We start from the raw sequence: 22,470 nt of genomic DNA, 5'->3' as shown, positions 1-22,470 counted from the left end.
TTATGTAGGGAGAGACCTTTTTTTTTTTTTTTAAGATTTATTTATTTATTATGTATACAATGTTCTGCATGTATTCCTGCAGGCCAGAAGAGAGCACCAGATCTCATTACAGATGGTTGTGAGCCACCATGTGGTTGCTGGGAATTAAACTCAGGACCTCTGGAAGAGCAACCAGTGCTCTTAGCCTCTGAGCCATCTCTCCAGCCCAAGGAGAGACCTTTAAAAAAAAAAAGAAAAAAAAATTAGAGATTTTATTCCATGAAAGTGAATTTCAATCTAGTAGATCAGTGTTGGAATTGATTCTTTACATCAAAAATAGAAATGAACCAGGATCAGACATTAAATGCCTGTAATTCTATCACTAGGGAGGCTGAGGCCAGAGTATGAAGCATTAAGACCAGCCTAGGGTATGCAAAATGAAAATTTTATTTTGTATAAAACTTACCAAAACACATTTGTTACAATTATCTGTTAAATTCCTGCTTATTAGTGTATTACTTGAAGGCAATAAATTGATGCATTGACATTGTTGTATAAGAAAACAATATATTCAGACACATAGAAACTTAACATGACGTCTTTGAGCTCTAATTTTTAAAATTTACTGTTAATCGTGCTTAACTACAACAAAACAGTCTGAGATGGTAGAGAAAGGATGAGGTGGCAAATCCTAGGCTCATGCTCAAACTTTTCCTTTGTGCCTTGGACGAGTCTTCCAACTCTAGTTTTAAAATGACTTAGTTGAATCTGTGATATTAGCTTAAGGTAGGGAGGACATGATGCATGAGAGTTTGTGAACTCAGATGCCAGACGAGTGACTCTAGCAGTGTTAGTACTATAAAGGTGGCTGATTGTCCTCAGTCTGCCTCTGAAGACCTCTTAAACTTTGTTTGAAGATGAGGTGCAAATACATAATTCCTTTGCAATCATTTTTTAATACGGTGCTATAGTTAGACCTCTCCACCAGAGGGAACTGTCTCCATTATTTTTGTCTCCTGACTCAGACACTCTGCAGATGTTCCCACTAGTTTTGTGATGGCAAGAATAAAGAGACTTGAACTACTTCAAAAGGTTCACAAAGTAATATGATATTGGAGACCTGATTCTGTTAGATTGAGATCATTTAATTGAGACAGTTTTTAAAAACATCTTTGGAAGGCTATTTGCTCATTGATTGCTTGTGAATTCCTTTGAAGTACAAATTGTTGTTTTCACAGTGGGATAAATGTATATATTATCAATCAGAACCAAAGCCCAAAGCAAACCTTAGTGTGTGTGTGTGTGTGTGTGTGTGTGTTCACATGAGTGCCAGAGCAGACTTAACTGCAGTCAGAGGAAAACTTTCAGGAGTTGATGTTCTTTTTTCACCGTGTGCAACCAACTCAAGTTGTCAGGTTGGTGGCAAGGGGCATCTGCTTTGCCGTCTCACTGGCCCTATTGTATGGCTTTTTGAAAACATTGCCTTGCACACTATTCTGTGCTAGTTTTAAAAAAATTAAAAATAATGTTTTAAAGGAATAGTTTGCAAAAGAATATAGGATTTTATCTCATTTTGTTCATGTAGCATAGACTCCTTTTCATATTCTTGAATTAATTTTCAACATTCATTCAAAACCTCATAAAGGTTCCATGTACTTTTTGTAACTTTTGTAATTGGGCTGATGCACACATTAGCAATCCATGTTGAAAGGCTGGTAGTGATGGATTTGATTATGAACTCAGGTTCTAGAGTCTGCTTCCTCAGTTAACAGGGTCATTTAACTTTCTCTTTGACCCAGGGAATTCTTTTAGCATATTTCTACTTCAGATTCTAGGTGTTAAAAATAACAGTAAAGTGGGTGTGGCTGCTCACACCTGTAACACTAGTACTTAGAATGCAGAGCCAGGAGGACCTCTGCAAATTGAAGCCAGCCTGGTTTACATAGCAAGTTCCCATCCAGCTGGGCTACATGGTGAGAACTCTTGTCCAAGCAACATCAACAAACAGGCAAGCTGTCTCTAACAAAACCCAAACCGAAACCAACTCACCAGTATCTGCTCCATGAAGTTATTATGAAGACTGGATGAATTAATTCACATAAAGTATATACATGATTATAGTGCTTAGTTATCGTATGTCATTTGCCATTAGCATTATTTTATTAGTGGCTATTATTCGTTAGGCTTTAAGCTCTAAGGTTATATTGCATGTTACAAAATTAAGGTAGTACAGCATGCTGACCAGATGGAGATTCCATCATAGGCCACAGTAATTCACATACATACCTCGTTCTTGCTGAAAGTTCCAGAGCAGCAGTTCTTGATGCTGACTGCAGCAGCGTCATCCTAGACACTTTTAAAAGTGAACCCCATGTTTTGCCAGGTTCCCTTTCCCTTGGCTGGTAATGATTTGATCTGGTGCTTAGCCACTAGTACTTCAAAATTGTATCGTTAAGAAAAATGGAATGTTTTCAAGCCAGAGACTGGTATAATAATCACAGTCTGTCCTTCACCCACTTCACCACATTTGACATTGGTATTTTTACAAAACTGTTGTGTGTCCAAGGCTTGAGAAACTTCTGCCTTTAATGCAGCCTTTGCCTACTTATGTATTTATTTATTTTTAATTTTTTCACCAATTCAGCAAATACTAAGTGTCTTACCCGAGCTCCTGGTACTATTATGAACAGAGCAGCACATCATTGCTCTGACTGGTTGCCATGTTCTATGTATGTACTTCAGTAGTTGTGATTTGAGTAAGATTTGTAATTTTGTTTCTCTTACTGTCTATTTTTTTCCCTATAGCTAAGAGCTCTGTCTCACATTTTACAAACACCAATCGAGATACTCCAAGCAGATGCTCCTCCTATTGTAGTCGGTGAAGAGTATCCAAGGAATCCTTTAGTACTAGTGTAAGTATCTAAGGTTTACTCTTATTTTTCATAATTATGACAAAAAGATGTGAAAAAAATTTAGATTATGTATACTAATGAAAATGCTATAATTAGCTAAATTAATTCTGCTTATGTTAAAGACAGTCAGAACTAGAAAGCATCAGAATGTGTGGTTTACATAATTGCTTAGGCTGTTGATCTATTTTTTTCTCTATGGGCTAAGAATAAAGTCCTTTCAAAAGGCTGTAAAATTTCAGCACTGGTTTTGTGTGTTGCCCAAATTGACATTAACTAAGTTTTAATTAGCACAAAAGGTGGGATCATTCAAAAAGCCCTTCATGTTGTGAATGTATTTGCATGAGTGAGAATTGGCTCCTCACAGTCAATATGGAGGGTTTATTTCTCCAGTTTCTTACTAGCTGTTCTTCATTAATGGTTTGAACTTAGTGAAACTTTGAGCTCATTGAACCATTAGCATCTTAGCCTTTGCCCCACTGGTGATTGGAACTGCTTGCTAACTGCCAATACTGTGACATGATGTTGAGCTCAATGAATGTGCGCATAGAGTCAATGATACCTCTGGATTGGGACATTCGGGGTGCTTAGTTATGTATGTCAGTATGCTATATTCATTTACATATAGTAAATACCTCCTCAAAATGACTTAGTGCTTTCCTTTTTTTTTCATTTCAGATACATGAGGCATGCATATGGCTTAGGAGAACATTATAATTCTGTCACACGGTTGGTGAACTCAGCTACTGAAAATTGCAGCTAGTTTACAAAATGTTACACTATGTTTTATAGAGTGTGCCAATCTGCATATTCCTACCAAGTGCTAGATTGTTGTAAATGCTACTGAAAAACACAGCTACCTTAAGTCAGTTTTATGAATAAGCTTGCTAGCAGGCTTTTTAGAAATATGTTGGATTAACTTGAACCAGTGCCCTCTTAATGGCATTCTTAGAACTTAAAGTCTGTGGTGGAGAACATCATTCATAGACCAAGGTATTCCACTTCTCACTAATGAGTTTTAGTTATCTTGGACATTCTGATTTTGAATAAATTTGTTTTAAATTTTGGCACCACAACTCTATATTCCCAAAGTAAGTATTTTGATATAATTTTTCTTAAAATACGGAGACTCTGTCATCGTAGGAGCATATTGTAGTGTCATTAAGTTTATTAATGCTTATGAAATGAGCGTGATCATAGTAACTTCGATATTACTAGGATCAGCAAGATGAATGAAACTTGTTATGTAGCACATCTCAGCAGCTAAGGAGAAACTACTTTTAGGAATTTTTAATACTTACATGAGAAGTGAGTATTAAGTTCAGTGAAGTTCAAAGGAATGAAACAAAATCCGTGGTAAACAGGTGTTCATTGTGTCTGTCTTCAACCTTTTTAACAAATTGGAGATTTCCCTTTTCTGTGTGTATAGCTTTAAAAAGACTGACTTCTATGTTGCTGTTTTTTCAGCTTGAGGCTGGAGTTACTTTGTGTTTTTATTCTCCTCACAACTGAGAATTTTTACATTTTCCTCAACACTTCTCAGTGGTTTTGCTTTCCCTGGAGCCTTTTTCCACTGAGAATACCCAGTGGCCTTTCATTGCTCACCTGTGCAAAGTGATGCTTTCGTAGTGCAGAAGGGGCCATGGTCACGTTCTCCTTAAGTCTGCCCCCTTTCCAGTTTGTTCTGACAAGATCTCTGCTTATGCTCACTTTCTAGGATTTAAAGAAGCCCTGGCTAGAGATTATTTTGTTACATACTGTATCACTTTTTTTTCTACTCAAATGTCTAATTATTTTATTATATGTATAGGTAAAGTCGAAGGCCACTGTTTAGGAGCCGAGAGCTGAAAATTAGTACAGAACAGTTTCCTGAGGAATGATTTTTGTAACTGGGATTTCAAATCACTTCTAACAGTGTTCTTTGTAAGAATTGTACCCACGTACTCACATGTCTGCTATTCTTATGTAGCACAGTACCATAGGATGGGGACATAGCTCTAGGAGAGCACTTGCTTATCATGCATGAGGCTCCAGGTTCAGTTTCTAGCACCAACAAAACAAAACAAATTTATGAAAATGAAACTTCGGGTTTGATCTGTTTTCTTTTCAAGTTAGAAATATAATAAGATTGAACATCACGTTTATAATATTTGGGCTTTTGATCCATGTATACTGTCTGTGAGTAAATAATGGGCTTATGATGTTAAAAGCAGGTAGCAAGCACTGTGGCAAGCTGGCAGACTGTTCAGCAGACAAGTCAGGCCTGTTGAGATCATTCCAGCGGACTAAAACGTGCTCTGCCTCCTACACAGTGTGTTCTGAAGGGTGCCTGCTTTGTAACTTCTGATTTTTTTTTTTTTGAAATTTGCAAAAGAATGAAGTTGTAAATTGAATGCTTTGAGTTTAGTTTAAAGTAATATTATCTTCATGTTAAAATATCAGCATTGAGGATTAACAAAACAAAATATTATGAAACTTTGTTACTGAAAATTTCATTTTTAACAAAGAAAGTCTAAAATAACTCATCAATGTTTTGTTGTTTTGACATGAATTTAAATGTACTTAATTATGTACTTCTGTATTTTGTGTATATGTTTTATTTTAAAATGGCCAGTATATTTATGAATAAAGTGTATGGCCAACTTCTACCATTTTAGCTTTAAATGAAAAAAAAAAAACAAGTCTTTTAAGAATGGCAGTTGTTAATTTAAAGACAACATATGCGAATTAAATTTGCTGCTGCTGCTGCTGCTGGTCAAATGGGAATCCCACGAGTGTTCTTTAGTCCTGATTGGAAATGTATATGGCAGAATCTGGAATTTGTCTTCAGCCAAGAATTTGATTCACTTACGAATGTTTACAGCCTGTAAAAAAGTAAAACAAAGAATGTAACTATTATGAGTAAGGTACCTTTGCTCATATTATCTCGTTTGCCGAAAGAATAAATATAAAGGAGTTGAATCAACATATATATGTTCAAATTGTCAATTTTTTTTTAACAGTTTCAGAATTTAGAATACAACTCATTTTGCTTTAGAGTTTTATCTAGCTCTTATTTTTCTTTAAATATTGAGGATAATACAACCACACATTCTTGTATTTAAAGGACTTTATAAATATATTGGCATGTCACTATGCCCAAAGTAAAGAGAGATGATAAAGTAATGGCTAGTTAAGCTGCTATTAGAAGTGAGGCTTAGGACACATTGGTCAATGGAGGTTTACTTTGGATCAGTAACTCCTAAAAACATTGTAAGATTCATGAGTGTTTTTTTTTTAAAAGATTCTCATTCATAAATTATTAATAAGAAAATTCATAAGAATGGGAATCAATAGGAGGCACATCTGTGCCAGTTGGTGCCTGTGTGAATTGGTTTCTACACATAATTGTTAGTACATTTTCTTGATCAAATTGGCAAGAACCAGTGAAGGAGCAAATCAGCTAATTGTTGAGAATGTAACTGATAGTTTCATAACTTTAGTTTTTAACATTAGTTGAGCAAATGTGTTTTTTCTAAATTTGTATGATGCATTTATTCTGTCCTGATTTAAATCTTATTTAAAAATCTTTTTTCTCTATCTTTTAACTCTGGTAGCATCAAATCTTTTCCTTGAATCCACTCTTGTTTTCTTCTGACTGAACCCTGACTCTCCTCACTCAGCACCCACCCTGACTCTCCTCACTCAGCACCCACCCTGACTCTCCACACTCAGCACCCACCCTGACTCTCCACACTCAGCACCCACCCTGACTCTCCTCACTCAGCACCCCCTGACTCTCCACACTCAGCACCCACCCTGACTCTCCTCACTCAGCTCCTCACTCAGCACCCACCCTGACTCTCATCACTCAGCACCCACCCTGACTCTCCTCACTCAGCACCCCCTGACTCTCCACACTCAGCACCCACCCTGACTCTCCACACTCAGCACCCACCCTGACTCTCCTCACTCAGCACCCACCCTGACTCTCCTCACTCAGCTCCTCACTCAGCACCCACCCTGACTCTCCTCACTCAGCACCCACCCTGACTCTCCTCACTCAGCACCCCCTGACTCTCCACACTCAGCACCCACCCTGACTCTCCACACTCAGCACCCACCCTGACTCTCCTCACTCAGCACCCACCCTGACTCTCCTCACTCAGCACTCACCCTGACTCTCCTCACTCAGCACCCCCTGACTCTCCACACTCAGCACCCACCCTGACTCTCCACACTCAGCACCCACCCTGACTCTCCTCACTCAGCACCCACCCTGACTCTCCACACTCAGCACCCACCCTGACTCTCCTCACTCAGCTCCTCACTCAGCACCCACCCTGACTCTCATCACTCAGCACCCACCCTGACTCTCCTCACTCAGCACCCCCTGACTCTCCACACTCAGCACCCACCCTGACTCTCCACACTCAGCACCCACCCTGACTCTCCTCACTCAGCACCCACCCTGACTCTCCTCACTCAGCTCCTCACTCAGCACCCACCCTGACTCTCCTCACTCAGCACCCACCCTGACTGTCCTCACTCAGCTCCTCACTCAGCACCCACCCTGACTCTCCTCACTCAGCACCCACCCTGACTCTCCTCACTCAGCACCCACCCTGACTCTCCACACTCAGCACCCACCCTGACTCTCCTCACTCAGCACCCACCCTGACTCTCCTCACTCAGCACCCACCCTGACTCTCCTCACTCAGCACCCACCCTGACTCTCCTCACTCAGCACCCACCCTGACTCTCCTCACTCAGCACCCACCCTGACTCTCCACACTCAGCACCCACCCTGACTCACCTCACTCAGCACCCACCCTGACTCTCCACACTCAGCACCCACCCTGACTCTCCTCACTCAGCACCCCCTGACTCTCCTCACTCAGCACCCACCCTGACTCTCCACACTCAACACCCCCTGACTCTCCTCACTCAGCACCCCCTGACTCTCCACACTCAGCACCCACCCTGACTCTCCACACTCAGCACCCACCCTGACTCTCCTCACTCAGCACCCACCCTGACTCTCCTCACTCAGCACCCACCCTGACTCTCCTCACTCAACACCCCCTGACTCTCCACACTCAGCACCCACCCTGACTCTCCTCACTCAGCACCCACCCTGACTCTCCACACTCAGCACCCACCCTGACTCTCCTCACTCAACACCCCCTGACTCTCCACACTCAGCACCCACCCTGACTCTCCTCACTCAACACCTACCCTTGTCTCACCTCACTGAATGCTTTACCTGCTTCATCTGCTTTCCTCAGTTAAATAGACTCTCCTTTGGCACATGTCCCCAGACCCTCACACCCAGGCTAGGTTGGCTAGTGTTTGATTCTTTGTAGTGCCTACACATTGAGAACTAGTTACTTGGTTTGGTTTATTTTTCTCTAAGCTTAGAAATAACTTTTTGTTAAATAGAGTTAAAAGATTTAGTTTAATAGGTGCTTATTAAATAAATGCTTGCCAAGTGTTTTTGGATATCATTTGAGAGAAGAGAATCTAGGAAGTTGGCGTTAAACTAATTGGCAGCTGTGCATAGAGATAATATAAAATGTGTTCATTCACAAAAAGAATGCTTTCTACTTACTTAACCTTTCCTTAGGTCTTTTGGTCATTTCAAAAGGAGAAAGGAACAACCTAAGAGCATTTTCTTTTTGCCTTTTTCAGGTATCCCTAACCTGAAAATCCTAAATCTGAATTGTTCCAAATTTAAAACTGAGCATTGACACCATAAGTAGAAAAAGCTATACGATTAAACTTTAGGTTTCATGTACAAAAACTTAAAAAAAAAATTATACAAAATTACTTGGATTATGGAAAGTCTGCATGATAGATATGAAGCATAGATCAGTTTCATACTTACACACATGACTGCTTCTCAAGCAGACTATGTGAAGGTGAACAGTCCATAATTCGGAAGAACCTGATGTCCAAAATTTCAAATAAAGAAACCTCAACCTGTAGCATGTAACCATTACATTATTAATGAAGACAATGCCTGGTTTTAATGAATCTGCAAAATACAAGGAGTGTATAGATCAAATATATTAAATTATTAAAAACTTTATTGGTAGACTGCTCATAGGAAAGGTTAATAGGAGCCAGTGTTATGACTGGCTCTGTGGGTGAAAGTGTGTGCCACCAAGTCTGAAGACATGAGTTTGATCCCTGTATCTCACATGCTATAAGGAAAGAACTGATTTCCAATCGTCTGGTTTCATTTGTACTGCATGGAGTTTGTCATTCTTTTATTTCAGCATAGTTAGGATGCCTAGTATGACTTTTTGAAATATATCATTGCCTTTCTAGGCTGATGATGTATTAATTTGCTCAATTAGCATAATTTACAAATTGGTCTCTTGTGATTTCTGTATCACCCTCGTTTATAATTTCAGCCAACACAGTACTGCCATGGGGGTGAATAGGAACTCCACAGTATGAGTTTGTAAGAACTATAATGACCTTGTTAAGAAATAAGTAAGTTGTGTTTTGCAGCAGTCCGCTGGCTCAAACGCCATTACAAGATGGCGCTGGTTTCCTGTTTATCCCGAATGCTAACGTGTCGCTCTCCCGCCCGATAGTACTGACCAATCAGCTTACCGCCCAAGCTCCGCCCCCAGAACCTGCATATAAGCCAGCTTGCCCCGGCGCCCGGGGCCCTCCTCCCGTACCAGCTCTCCCGAGAAGCCATAACCGAGCAGCGTTCAATAAAACCGTGATAGAGGAAGAATCTTGGAGTCGTGTCTTGCTTCCCCGCTGGTCGGGGCGCGCCGCAACTGGTGCCGAAACCCGGGAAACTTCGGACCTTGCGAACGACTCGGAGGAGGGCCGAAGATTCAGAACCTCACACGGGAACGGTGAGTACTCATAAGGTATGACTGACGCCTATGACACCAATCTTGCCTTTTTGTTGGACTTTTCCCGTTGATATTTTTTGTGTGGGTTATCTTGGTGATTGGGTGCTGCTTTTGGCTGCGCTGCCACCGCGCGGAGGAAACTTGTTTGTGTTGCTGCGAGCGAAACGAAAGTAAAGCTCCTTAGTGGGGACAGTCTTTCGTTAGCTCGTTGTTTTCTTTGAGTAAACCTGGTGTAGAGAAATCAGTTTCAAAGATGGGGAACTTTGACTCACATATTGAGTTTTTTGTCAAACCTGTGAAGGAATTACTGGGTGCAAGGGATATTAATGTTTCCTCCGGTTCTATAAAAAGGGCGCTTAAAGAGATAGATCAACATGCGCCATGGTTCGCGGTATCCGGTGATCTCACGATGAGTTCCTGGGAAAAGCTAGGAAAAGATTTAGAAAAACACAAACAAGATCTAGGAAAAGCCACCTTGCCTTTTTGGAGATTGGTGAAATCTTGTCTGGATGAGGAAAAGGCACAGGAAGCAGTAGCAAAGGGGAGAAAGGCTATGGCAGAATGGCAGGATAGTCAGTCCGAAACCGGTAAGGAAACAGAAGCTAGCAAAGAAAATTCTAAACATAAAGAAAATAAAAGAGAAAAGAAAAAACAAAAATTACAACATACAGAAAGGGAACCTTCAGCACCAGCGTACCTATGGTCGGAGCTGGCCGCTATTAATTTGTCTGATTCTGACTCAGAGTTAGATACTGAGGATGAGATAGACCTAGAAAGGGAGGCTGCGGGGTATGAGCGTGAAAGCTATGGCCCAGGGCCCGGAGCCGAGCTATCACGACCACCGCCCTTCGCTCCTAACTCACAAGTGAGTACAGGAAGCTGCGCAGGAAGTCATCGCATTCCTCCCAAAACCTGGACTAAACTAGCAAATGCTTTCCCGGTGTTCGAGGACCCAAACACACAGGTCAGGTCTCATGAGCCTGTATCTTACAAGATGTTAAAAGATCTAGTACAAGCAGTTCAGACCTATGGCCCAACTGCCCATTATCCTCTGTCTATTTTAGACAGAATAGCTAAGGATGTTTTGACTCCGGCAGACTATCAGGAAGTTGGAAGGGCAGCTTTACCCCCTGGTACTTATCTAGAATGGAGGTCTCTGGTCACAGACCATGCCCAAATTCAGGCCCGGCGTAATGCACAAAATGGCCAGCCAGCCTGGACGGCGGATATGTTGTTGGGTCAAGGACAATGGGTAAATAACCAGATAAACTTCCCCATTGAAATTTACAATCAAGTGAAAGAGATACACGTATCCGCCTGGAAAAAACTGGTCAGAAAAGGAGAAGTGAGTGGAAACCTTACTAAGATCATTCAAGGACCAAATGAGCCTTTTGCTGATTTCGTAGCCCGGATGCTTGATGCTGCGGGAAAAATTTTTGGGGATATGGAAACAGCTCTCCCCTTAACGCAGCAACTTATTTATGAACAATGTACAAAGGAGTGCAGACGGGCTATCACGCCCTGGAAACAGAAGGGGCTTGAGGCTTGGTTGAAAGCATGTAGGGAGATAGGGGGCCCTCTCACCAATGCTGGCCTCGCTGCAGCAGTTATGACAGCTGTCAACCGAGGAAGTGGCTCTAAAGGAAAATGTTATAATTGCGGAAAGCCAGGACATCTAAAGAAAGAGTGTCGGTCTCCTTCAGGAGGAAACCAACAGAGGATGCCAGGCACCTGTCCCCGATGCAAAAAGGGAAAACATTGGGCAAATGAATGTAGATCAGTGAAAGATGTTAATGGGCAGCCCCTCCAGCCGATGTTCCCTGCGGTCTCAAAAAACGGATCACGGGGCCCGCGACCCCGGGGCCCGAAAGTGTTCGGGGCTATTCAGAACGAGGCATCGGGGGAATTCCCCCCGCCTCCCTCCAATCAGGGCAAAGAGCCACGTCAGCAGCCGCAGGGTTGGACTTGTGTGCCGCCTCCTCAATGGTACTGACTCCTTCTATGGGGGTGCAGGCCATTGATACTGATCTTATGAATCCATTAAATAAAAATGAGGTGGGCCTTATAATTGGGAGATCAGGTAGTTCCATTAGAGGATTGATGGTTTTGCCAGGTGTTATTGACCCTGATTACCAGGGGAAAATCAAGATTATGTGCTGGTCTCCCAAGGGATTGTTTTCAATTGCTCCAGGAGACCGCATAGCTCAGATGTTAGTTCTCCCCTCTCATCATTCTAGATTTCCAGCTTCTGATAGGGAACGAGGCCTTAATGGGTTTGGATCTACAGGGAAAAATGCCTTCATGCTTGCCATGGGTTTGGATCAGAGACCTATGTTAGAATTGATAATAGAGGGAAGGCGATTCCTTGGATTATTGGATACAGGAGCTGACCGGAGTGTCATAAGACTGGAAGAGTGGCCCTCAAAGTGGCCACTTACTATCGCCTCCCAATCCCTTCAAGGCTTAGGGTACCAAGAAACACCTAGCATGAGTGCTAAAGAACTTACTTGGCGCTCAGAAGAACAAGACGGAAAATTTCAACCTTTTGTCGTATCCCTCCCCATTAATCTATGGGGGAGGGATGTGCAGCAACAGATGCATTTGCAGCTTACCAATGAGTATTCCCCTGCATCACAAGCTATCATGAGGAAACAGGGATATTTTCCAGGAAAGGGGTTGGGAAGGAACCTTCAGGGAAGAAGTAGTCCAGTTCAGCCGTCATCCCATAGGTATAGAGAAGGGTTGGGTTTTTCATAGGGGCCTCTGAGGATAAGCAACCATTAAAGATACCCTGGCAAGTTGATACACCCGTTTGGACACCTCAGTGGCCCTTGTCAAAAGAGAAGCTCCAAGCGGCAAAACAATTAGTTGCGGAGCAGCTTCAGTTACATCATATTGAGCCTTCCACGTCACCGTGGAATTCTCCCATCTTTATTATTAAAAAGAAATCAGGAAAATGGAGATTGTTACATGATCTACGCTCCATAAATGCACAGATGGTTATTATGGGACCCGTACAACGAGGTCTCCCTATGCTTACAGCATTACCAAAAGGATGGCCTGTGATAACAATAGACATAAAGGATTGCTTTTTTTCTATTCCCATTCATGAAGAGGATAGACCTAGATTTGCTTTTACAGTTCCAGCCGTTAATCATGAAGCTCCTGATGAACGCTTTCAATGGCGAGTTTTACCACAAGGCATGGCTAATAGCCCGACTATGTGCCAACTTTATGTTGGCCGCGCCATTGACCCTATTCGAAGTCAGTTTCCCAATTTGAAAATTATACACTATATGGATGATCTTCTTATAACTGGAGAAAAGGTTAAGCAAGTCGAAGAATGCTTGCAAAGCCTTTTGAAAGCTTTAGCAAATGCAGAGCTTTATATTAGCCCTGAGAAGTTACAAAAGGGCATACTTGTTGATTTTCTTGGTACCCGTATTTCCCCAGATGAGATTATGCCCCAGAATATTACCTTACAAACTTCATGCCTTCATACATTGAATGATTTTCAAAAATTTTTAGGAAATGTTAATTGGCTAATGGGATATTTGAAAATTCCAAAAGGAGACCTTATGCCCCTATATAAGATATTGGAAGGTAATCCTGATTTGACCTCTCCCCGACAATTGACATTGGAAGCTCAAAATTCTATCCAAAAGATACAAGAAGCGTTAAAAACAGCTCAATTAAAGAGATTAGACTATACACAGTCATTCCAGTTAGTAATCCTCCCCACAAAGGTTGTCCCTCTAGGAGTGGTTTGGCAGAATGGACCTCTTTGGTGGCTGCATGGACAAGGATTGGGATCTAAAAATGTCCACTATTATCCCGATTTAGTGGCAAGGCAGGCGTTAAATGGTCTAAAGTGGTGCCTTGAGTTTTTCGGCGAGCCACCAGCAACATTGATAGTGCCCTACACCAAAGAACAAATTGAGATTTTAACAGGTGCGACCTCATGGTGGGCTATTCTTGTGGTTAGTTTTGCAGGATATATTGATAACCATTACCCTAAACATCCTCTGTTAACATTTGCCTCGGAGGATACTGTTTATTTTCCTCGAATCACATCTCAAAATCCCATCATGAATGCCCCTGTAATTTATACTGATGGCTCAAAGACCGGCAAGGGTGCCATGTCCATCGATGGTCAGACCTACAGTTTCCAGTTTCCTACCACCTCCCCTCAGGTAGCAGAATGTCTTATTATACAAAAGGTTTTTGAGAAATATCCTAATATTTCTTTTAATTTGGTCTCTGATTCCCTATATGTTGTCAATTTACTTAAAAATTTGGAAATTGCTGCCTATATACAACCTTCTAGTATGGTGGCGCCGGTATTAAGACAGATTCAAGCCTTGATGTTACTTCGCTCTCAACCTTTTTATGTGACTCATATTCGAGCACATAGCGGGCTTCCAGGGCCAATGTCAGCCGGGAATACGTTGGCAGATGAGGCCACCCGCATAGCCATAGCTGCTTGGATTATGAGTACACCTTGTGAACAGGCACAAAAGTTCCATGATAATTTTCATGTATCTGCTAACACCTTGCGCCTGAAGTTCAATATTTCCAGGGAACAAGCTCGTAAGATTGTCAAAAACTGCCAACATTGTGTTGCCTTTCACCATCCACCGCATATAGGAGTTCTCCCCAAAGGGCTGAAACCCCTAGCCTCGTGGCAAATGGATGTTACCCACATCTCAGAGTTTGGGAAACAAAAATATGTTCACGTTTCAGTGGATACCTTTTCTGGCATTATTTTTGCCACTGCCATGACTGGTGAAACGACACGCCATGTCATTGCCCATTGTTTAGCTGCATGGGCCAGCTGGGGTAAGCCTTTGTTCTTGAGAACGGATAATGGTCCGGCTTACACTTCTTCCTCATTCCATTCCTTTTGTGCAACAATGGATGTTCAACACTCCACTGGCCTCCCTTATAATCCACAGGGACAAGGCATAGTGGAACGTGCAAATCGTACTATTAAAGAACTGCTTCAAAAACAAAAAGGGGGAATAGGGCGCACCCCTGGCGAGTGCCTCTCCTTGGCTCTTTTCACTCTTAATTTTTTAACTTTGGATGAAGCATCTAAGACCTCTGCTGATCGCCATGTGGGCGCAACACCAGTCCTTCGGGAGATGGTGTTATGGAAGGATGTGCTAACAAATAAATGGATGGGCCCTGACCCCGTATTACGTAGGTCAAGGGGATCTCTTTGTGTTTTCCCACAGAATGCAAGAGACCCGATTTGGGTGCCGACAAGACTAACACGAGGGGTACAACAACATGAGGAAGATGGAGAAGATGATGCTGACCTTCCTGAGAATTTGAAATGTTACAATTGAATTTCACCGCCTCTATTGCTGCCCTAAATCAGACGCGTGCTCATTTGACCACCTTGGGAGAATTTACTGATTTTTTGGTCACGGCTGCATCTTATGTGAAGGAATGGGCTGGGGTGTGGGCGATGGGAACAGTGGGCTTGATTGGTCTAGTCATACTGGGTTGGATCCTCTGTAGGTTGATAAAGCGCAATCGTACAGAGCGTACACTTATGCTATGGCCGCCCTGGATGCTGGCGGTTCCCCAAGTATCTGGTTGGCCCAGCTGAGGGAACTGTAGGCTGTCCTTGCACTCGGAGGGCTCTGCCCATTGCACCCGATTAGGAAGCCTATGATACTGCTCCTGCACACGGAGAGCTCTGCTCATTGCACCCGTTTAGAGAGTATCATTGTTCCTCCTACTCAGCACTCGCCCATCGAGCAGGAAGCTCATCATGAGGAGACTCCTAGCTCTGGGTTGCCAAAAACAAAAAGGGGGAACTGCAGCAGTCCGCTGGCTCAAACGCCATTACAAGATGGCGCTGGTTTCCTGTTTATCCCGAATGCTAACGTGTCGCTCTCCCGCCCGATAGTACTGACCAATCAGCTTACCGCCCAAGCTCCGCCCCCAGAACCTGCATATAAGCCAGCTTGCCCCGGCGCCCGGGGCCCTCCTCCCGTACCAGCTCTCCCGAGAAGCCATAACCGAGCAGCGTTCAATAAAACCGTGATAGAGGAAGAATCTTGGAGTCGTGTCTTGCTTCCCCGCTGGTCGGGGCGCGCCGCAGTGTTTGAATCTTGTGTTCTTCACTCCTTACCCTTTGATTGTTGTCGCAAACTAGGAAGAATTTATACACTCGGCAGTGACCTGTTGGTGTTTGGGCTGGCCAGTTCTTTGTTATAACAGTTCCTTTGTGCATTAGGATGTTTATGAGCATGCCTGACCTCTAGTCATCCACTACTATTTGCACCTTCTCTTGAGTTGTAAGAGCCAAAAAGTTCTCACTGGGGAAAAAGTCTCACTGGGGAAAAAAATCTCTGCCTGCTCAGAGCCACTTAACTTTGTCTTAAATGCTGTCATTGATATTGTGGCAAAACCTAAGGAAATCTAGAACAAAAGTTAGGCACTTCGACAGTTCTTGCTCTTCATGACTTTGGCAACTGCATAATGCCTGAATTTTCATGAGGGAGTTTGAACAATGGGCCTTATTTAACTTTTCCTTTTATCTGTGTACCCACTAAAATGTGTTTGACTTTTGAGAACACTGATAGCGAGTAGCATTTAGAATGAATTAAGCTATACTGTTGTGGTAAATGAAACATCTTAGGGTATTCTCCCAACAAAGGGACATTTCTAGACTTCCATAGGGTTTACAAGTTGACAGAGGTCTCTCCTTCATGTTTTTATACTGTAGGATGAAGTTATTGGGGTTATCTCACAAGCTTTGCTAGAAGAGAGTATTCAGATACTTAAGCAGATAAACTATGTTGTTTGGAGTTAGTTACATGGTCTCAGGCAAATACAAAGGGTCCAAAAGAATGGCCTTAAGATGTGTACTGAAGGCTGGGAACTGGGATATTTAGTGACCATAATTAAGCTTTGTCCCATGCATTGGAAATAGTTGGGATCAAACATTGAGTCTTACTTTCCAACTGTTTACCTCTCTTGCTTGTAAATCAAGAATAATATGTCCCTGGTAGAACTGTAGTACTTATCTGTTCTCATGGCTGCAACAAAGTATTTAAGCAACAGAAGGAAAGAAAGATTTTTTTTTTCCTTTTGCTCACCGTTTGAGGGTTTACTCTATCATGTCAGGCAAGGCATGGTGACAGGAGCATGGGGCAGTGGGTCACATTGCCCCACAGTAAGGAAGAGGATGAGTGCTTTTGATGAGCTTGGTTTCTTTTGATTCAAAGACCCTAACCTGAGGGATGCTGCCACCCCTACTTATGGGAGCTTTCCCACCTCAGTTACTTCAGTTTGGAGGGTTTTTTAGGAGCATGCTCAGAGGTTTGTCTCCTAGATAATTCTAGATTCTATCAAGTTGACAATATCACAAGAACTATAGAGAAAAGTTAGGTGTCGTTAGAGAGATGGCTCAGTACTTAAGAACTCACTCTTCTTTGAGAGGGCCGAGTTTCATTCCCAGCTCATAACTGCCTGTAACTCTAACTCAAGGGGCTTGTGTCCTCTGCTGGCCTCAAAGGGCAGTTGTACTCATGTACACGTATTTTTACACAGATATGCATGCATATGCATAATTTAAAAATAAAAAGTGATTATAGAGTCTAAAGGCTTCTTGGAAAAACTATCATTCCTTAAAGGAAAAGAAAAAGATTAAGGTAATATACCTAACATTTGAGCATATTCTGTGTGATCTGTATTTATGAGAAAAGTTATCTTAGGAGTGGATTTTGTTTGTTTCTTGATCATTGGGAAGGGATGCACAACCGTAATAAGACATTAATCTTTGGAACACTAAACTCAAGATAGATAGTTTATAGATTCGAACTTTGAGAAGCCAGGGAGATGAAGGCCAGTGGTGGGCAGGATGAGACCACAAGAATGATAATAAGGTAAAATTACAGCAGTTCTGTTTTTTTTTTTTATCAGATATCTCAAATTTTCATGTACTTCGTTTAGTAGTCTTGATTGATTTTGAGAGGTTTACAGGTTTGATTATGATAATATTCTTAAATGAGTTCTTAATTCTGGCTATTCTGAACCAGTCAACGTGAATTGGGAAAACACCTTTGTTAAGTTCATAATGAATATTCAAGGACTTCTTAGAAATACATGCTGTATGCTGATATAAATTGACAAAGCTTATTTTAATCACTGTTGATTATGACACAATTACACAAAATAGTTTGACTGTATGGCTTTGAGTTTCTGCATTTGTTCATTTGTCTGGGTGTAGTACCCACCACATGTACAACTGCTTCTAAAAGCGGCACCAGGTATTCTTGTCTTCAGTGGAAATCGCTGTTGCCTTTACCCGTGTGGACCACTCCCTCTCTGCCCCTGCAGCTCTGCTCTTTGCTCTAACTCCATGGGCTCTCTTCTGGTCCTGACCCTCTTCTGATCATTTTTCAGGGTTTTCTCATACTGCTTTAAAATTCCTAAAGTTGTTATGCTGAATACAGCAGAGTTACATTTTGTTTGGCCCATGTAGTGATTTAATTTTCTTTAAAAGAAGAATTAGTTGGTAGTTTAAAAACAAGGAGATTTCACTTAAACATTCTTGCTTTCACCATTTCAATAAAAGAACTAGAAGAGTTGTTGATGCCAAGCCAGAGTTTCCTTCTGGCCGCATTTAGTGGGACCCTGGTAGCAGCGATCTGCCATAGGGGGACAGGCAACCACCTTGGCGTCTGCTAATCTGTGTTCCTCGTCTCAGACATGCCCAGTGTCCAAGAGACAGTCTTGGTGTTGCTGTAAATCGTGCCCTCCTAAGCTGCTTACTTTTTTTTTTTTCTTTCTTTTTTTTTTTTTTTTTTTTTTTTGGTTTTTCGAGACAGGGTTTCTCTGTGTAGCTTTGCGCCTTTCCTGGAACTCACTTGGTAGCCCAGGCTGGCCTCGAACTCACAGAGATCTTCCTGCCTCTGCTTCCCCGAGTGCTGGGATTAAAGGCGTGTGCCACCACTGCCTGGCTTGTATGTTTTTTGATTAGAATTTTGAGCAGTTCATCTAAATAGGTGGTAATTAATTTGCTTCTCTAGAATTTGGTTCTATTGGCAAAATAATAAAACTTAGTATAAGATGTTAAGTTTTTGTGATGCTTTCATGAACTTAAGGAAAGTTGCTTAAAGGTTATATTCTTTTTTTTTTTTTTTTTTTTTTCCCCCCCGAGACAGGGTTTCTCTGTGTAGCTTTGCGCCTTTCCTGGAACTCACTTGGTAGCCCAGGCTGGCCTCGAACTCACAGAGATCCGCCTGGCTCTGCCTCCCTAGTGCTGGGATTAAAGGCGTGCGCCACCACTGCCCGGCTAAAGGTTATATTCTTTATCAGACACACTAAAGCCTCCTTATTTATGAAGCTATGTTGGTTGTATTTGGGGTTGAAGTTTAAAATGACCCAAGCGCCGGGCGGTGGTGGCACACGCCTTTAATCCCAGCACTGAGAGGCAGAGGCAGATGGATCTCTGTGAGTTCAAGGCCAGCCAGGGCTACAGAGCGAGTTCCAGGATGGGCTCCAAAGCTACACAGAGAAACCCTGTCTCGAAAAACCAAAATAAAATATAATAAAATGACCTAAGCATAGAGTGGATAATGCTGTATTTCTCCTCAGTGACTTGGTCTTACATTTTATGAACTGCTAATAGAGAGCCAATCTTCTAACCTATATAAAGTTCTTTATCTACCATTTCTGAGAGGTCCTCACTCATATCGTAAGAAATACAAGGAAGTAGTGATGGATAAAGATGTGGATAACTGCTTGTGGTGGTATGTGTCTTTAATACCAGTACCCAGGAGGCAGAGGCAGGCGGATCTCTGTGAGTTCAAGGCCAGCCTGGTCTACTTAGAGAGTTCTAGATCAGTTAGGGCTATACACTAAGTCCTCATCTAAACAAAAGAGAAGAATAAGGAAGAGGATGTTGTCCCGTGGATGGCTGCAGGGAGGAAGGTACTTGATGTAGTAGTATGTATATGTTAACACCTGTGTCAGCCTGAGTAGTGCTTACATTTCAGTGTTTGCTTAAATAATGGTAGAAATCTTGATTTAATTGTGTATGTGAGATTGCACAAAAACAAATAGAACTTTTATTGAACACTTACTTGGTGACAGGAGCTGGCTAAATAGTTTATGTGCATGGGCTTGTTCATGTCTCAGAGTGTAGGTATTTTCATCCATTATAAAAATGATGGGATGAGACTTGAAGAGACATGAGTTACTTGCACATGCCATATGGTTAGTCATCAGTAAGGCTCTCAGTGGAAGACTGACCTGTGGCTGTCCAAGGCCCTAAAATCAAACCTTCTATTTCCATATTTGCTTTAAAAAGTGAACCAAGAGAAACCAATGCCGTTTATTATAGGACAGAGAATTTGTACAGCAGTTTTGAGTACATGAAGCATTTGCTAGTTTGAAAACTTTTACCCGAAGTCCCAGACCACAGTCTAATCACAAAATAAGCTTGCCAAAACAAGTCAAGTAAACACATTGGTTTCTTCCATAATCTATATTTATGAACTCCTGTTTTTTCATGCATTTTCCTGACTTTCAAAAATCTGTCTATTTGTCACAGGGGCCTTTGTTAAGATTAGAATCAGCCAGGTACTTTCATATCATAGAGTTTTGTCAGTGCAACAAGCCTTCTCGGTATTAGTGAAATAATGGCTGTTTTCACTTTAAGGTCCTTGACATCCTAGGATATATAATTTAACATTCTCACAGCACTTTGTACTTCCGAAGTCATTTATCATCATTGGTTAGCTAGTTCCCATGCGTCTCTGTGGAATAGACTTGTATCCCGTCTTGTTTTCTGATGAGAGTGGAGATAGAGCCAGTGTGACTGACTTGGCGCAGTTCACATAAGAAGTCATTAACTCTGGTCTGGATTAGCATCCAGCCTTAGATTCTTGGTCCTGTGCTGGGTTCACAAGCTGGTGTTTTAAAAAGCTGATGATTTTTCAATTTTCTTGCCAAATGGTTTGATTTTTGCTTGCTGGGAAAGCTTCTAATGCCAGCATTCCATGGGGCTCTGCAGTAGGCAGTTCAACAACCCTCTGATTTGCAGTTGCCCACACATAGGAGGCGGGGTATGTAAGATACAGGTCCAAACTAGAGAAAACTGAAAGCGTGAACTCTATCCGTTTTTCCATCCCGTTTCCTAGGTTTCTAGTGTCTATAATCCTGGACTTTCACCACTGCCCTGCCTTATCATGGAACACTTCTCTCCCTACATACCGTCTCCCTTCATACCCTAAGTTGTCTTCTAATGTACCTGTAAAAGACTGGCTGCAGTCACAAACTTACCCGCATCTACAGCCTGGCTTCTCACCTCCATTTCCCCTTCTGTCTCTTGGATAGTGCAGAAGCCTCCCCATGGAGGGCTGGAAGCAACCGTGGTAGATGGCACTATGTATTTTTAGCAGTGCCTGGGTTGTTGTCTCTTGATGCTTTAAATTTGTGGACCCTCATTTTTCTTTGTTCACCTGAACTTTTTTTTTCTTTTTGGTTTTTCGAGGCATAGTTTCTCTGTGTAACAGTCCTGGCTGTCCTGGAACTTGTTTTGTAGACCAGGCTGCTTTGAAACTCAACAGAGACCTGCCTGCCTCTGCCTCCCAAGTGCTAGGGTTAAGGGCGCGTGCCATCACTTCCACTGTCTAGCTGTTCACCTAAGCTAACTAAACATCTATTGAGTGTCTGCTCTGTCCGTTATGCTGTTAGAGATTGTCATTCAAACGTGGCTTAGTATTTAATGGCAAGGGGGAAATAGGAAAAAAACAAAAAATAGAAGGTATAAACTGCTAACTGAAGTTTAAAGTCTGCTTTATGGAAACGATTCTGCTTAGTACAAAGGTTCCCTAGGCAAAATGAATAGCATGAGCAAAGAGGTCATTGTGTCTGGTGCCCTTGCAAGGGTTTCCCAAGGGCTATAAAGGAATGGCCTGTGTATGTACATGATGTCAGATTTTGGCATTTTGAGTCTGCTAGTGGGGATATTTTACAGCAGATGTACAGATTTTATTATAGAAAGGTAGTTGATGCTGGGATATAGCCCAGTGGTAGTGTTTGCCTAGTATGTATGAAGCCTTGAGTTCAGTCCTCAACAAGAGAAAGAATGGAAGAAGTCAGATGTGTGATGACTGGTAGTTTTGTGAGTATGTAGTGTAAATATAAAGCAGTCCAGGTGGGAAGCTATGTGACTTCCTGTTACTAGCATTAGGAGGAGAAGCACACAGAGAGAGCATGATAGGGTGGATTTATGCTGAACCACCTTAGCAAAGCTCAAATTTCAGCACAGAATCCTGTGTAGTTTTAGGCCAGTTCTGGCTACAAGATGTTACACACAAAATTTGGAAGTTACAGCTTGGTAAACAGTTACAGTTTAAGTTGCAGGGATGTTATGGTTCATCTTTAGTGTTAACTTGACCTCTAGATTTAGAACTACTTAGAGACATAATTCTGGACATGTCTGTGAGATGTTTCTAGAGAGGATTAATGGAGAGCAAGGCCTGCCCTCAAAGTGGGTGGCACCTTACAAGAGTGAGGGAAAAGCTCTCTGTATTTGCAACTCTTTCCTGCTTTAGTGTGTCTGTTGCTGTCGCTGCTGCCACTAGCTGCTGCCCTCAGACCCCAGCTGTTTTGACCTTCCTGTGTGAACTCTATACCAGCAACTCTCCAGGGAGCTTCCAGGCTGTGACAGCTGAGGCATCTTCTTCCATAAA

General features: G+C 42.2%; 1 protein-coding gene across 2 annotated transcripts in view; it reads left to right on the top strand.

The window, feature by feature from the left end:
• Otud6b (OTU deubiquitinase 6B) overlaps window positions 1-22,470 on the top strand; it is a 49,710-nt gene that overhangs the window by 11,374 nt on the left and 15,866 nt on the right. Inside the window, exons 6-7 of one of the 2 annotated variants that reach the window (XM_059253884.1) lie at window positions 2,785-2,891; window positions 3,567-3,617. In XM_059253884.1, the coding sequence (XP_059109867.1) occupies window positions 2,785-2,891; window positions 3,567-3,617 (158 nt within the window). Of the gene's footprint in view, window positions 1-2,784; window positions 2,892-3,566; window positions 5,860-22,470 lie in introns of those variants that run through there. The other variant, XM_059253883.1, reaches the window with a different exon arrangement.

This window comes from Peromyscus eremicus, chromosome 2 (assembly GCF_949786415.1).
Source record: "Peromyscus eremicus chromosome 2, PerEre_H2_v1, whole genome shotgun sequence".
Taxonomy (NCBI): Eukaryota; Metazoa; Chordata; class Mammalia; order Rodentia; family Cricetidae; genus Peromyscus; species Peromyscus eremicus.
Note: the sequence above shows the minus strand (reverse complement) of the source record. Positions and strands in the feature narration are given on the sequence as shown.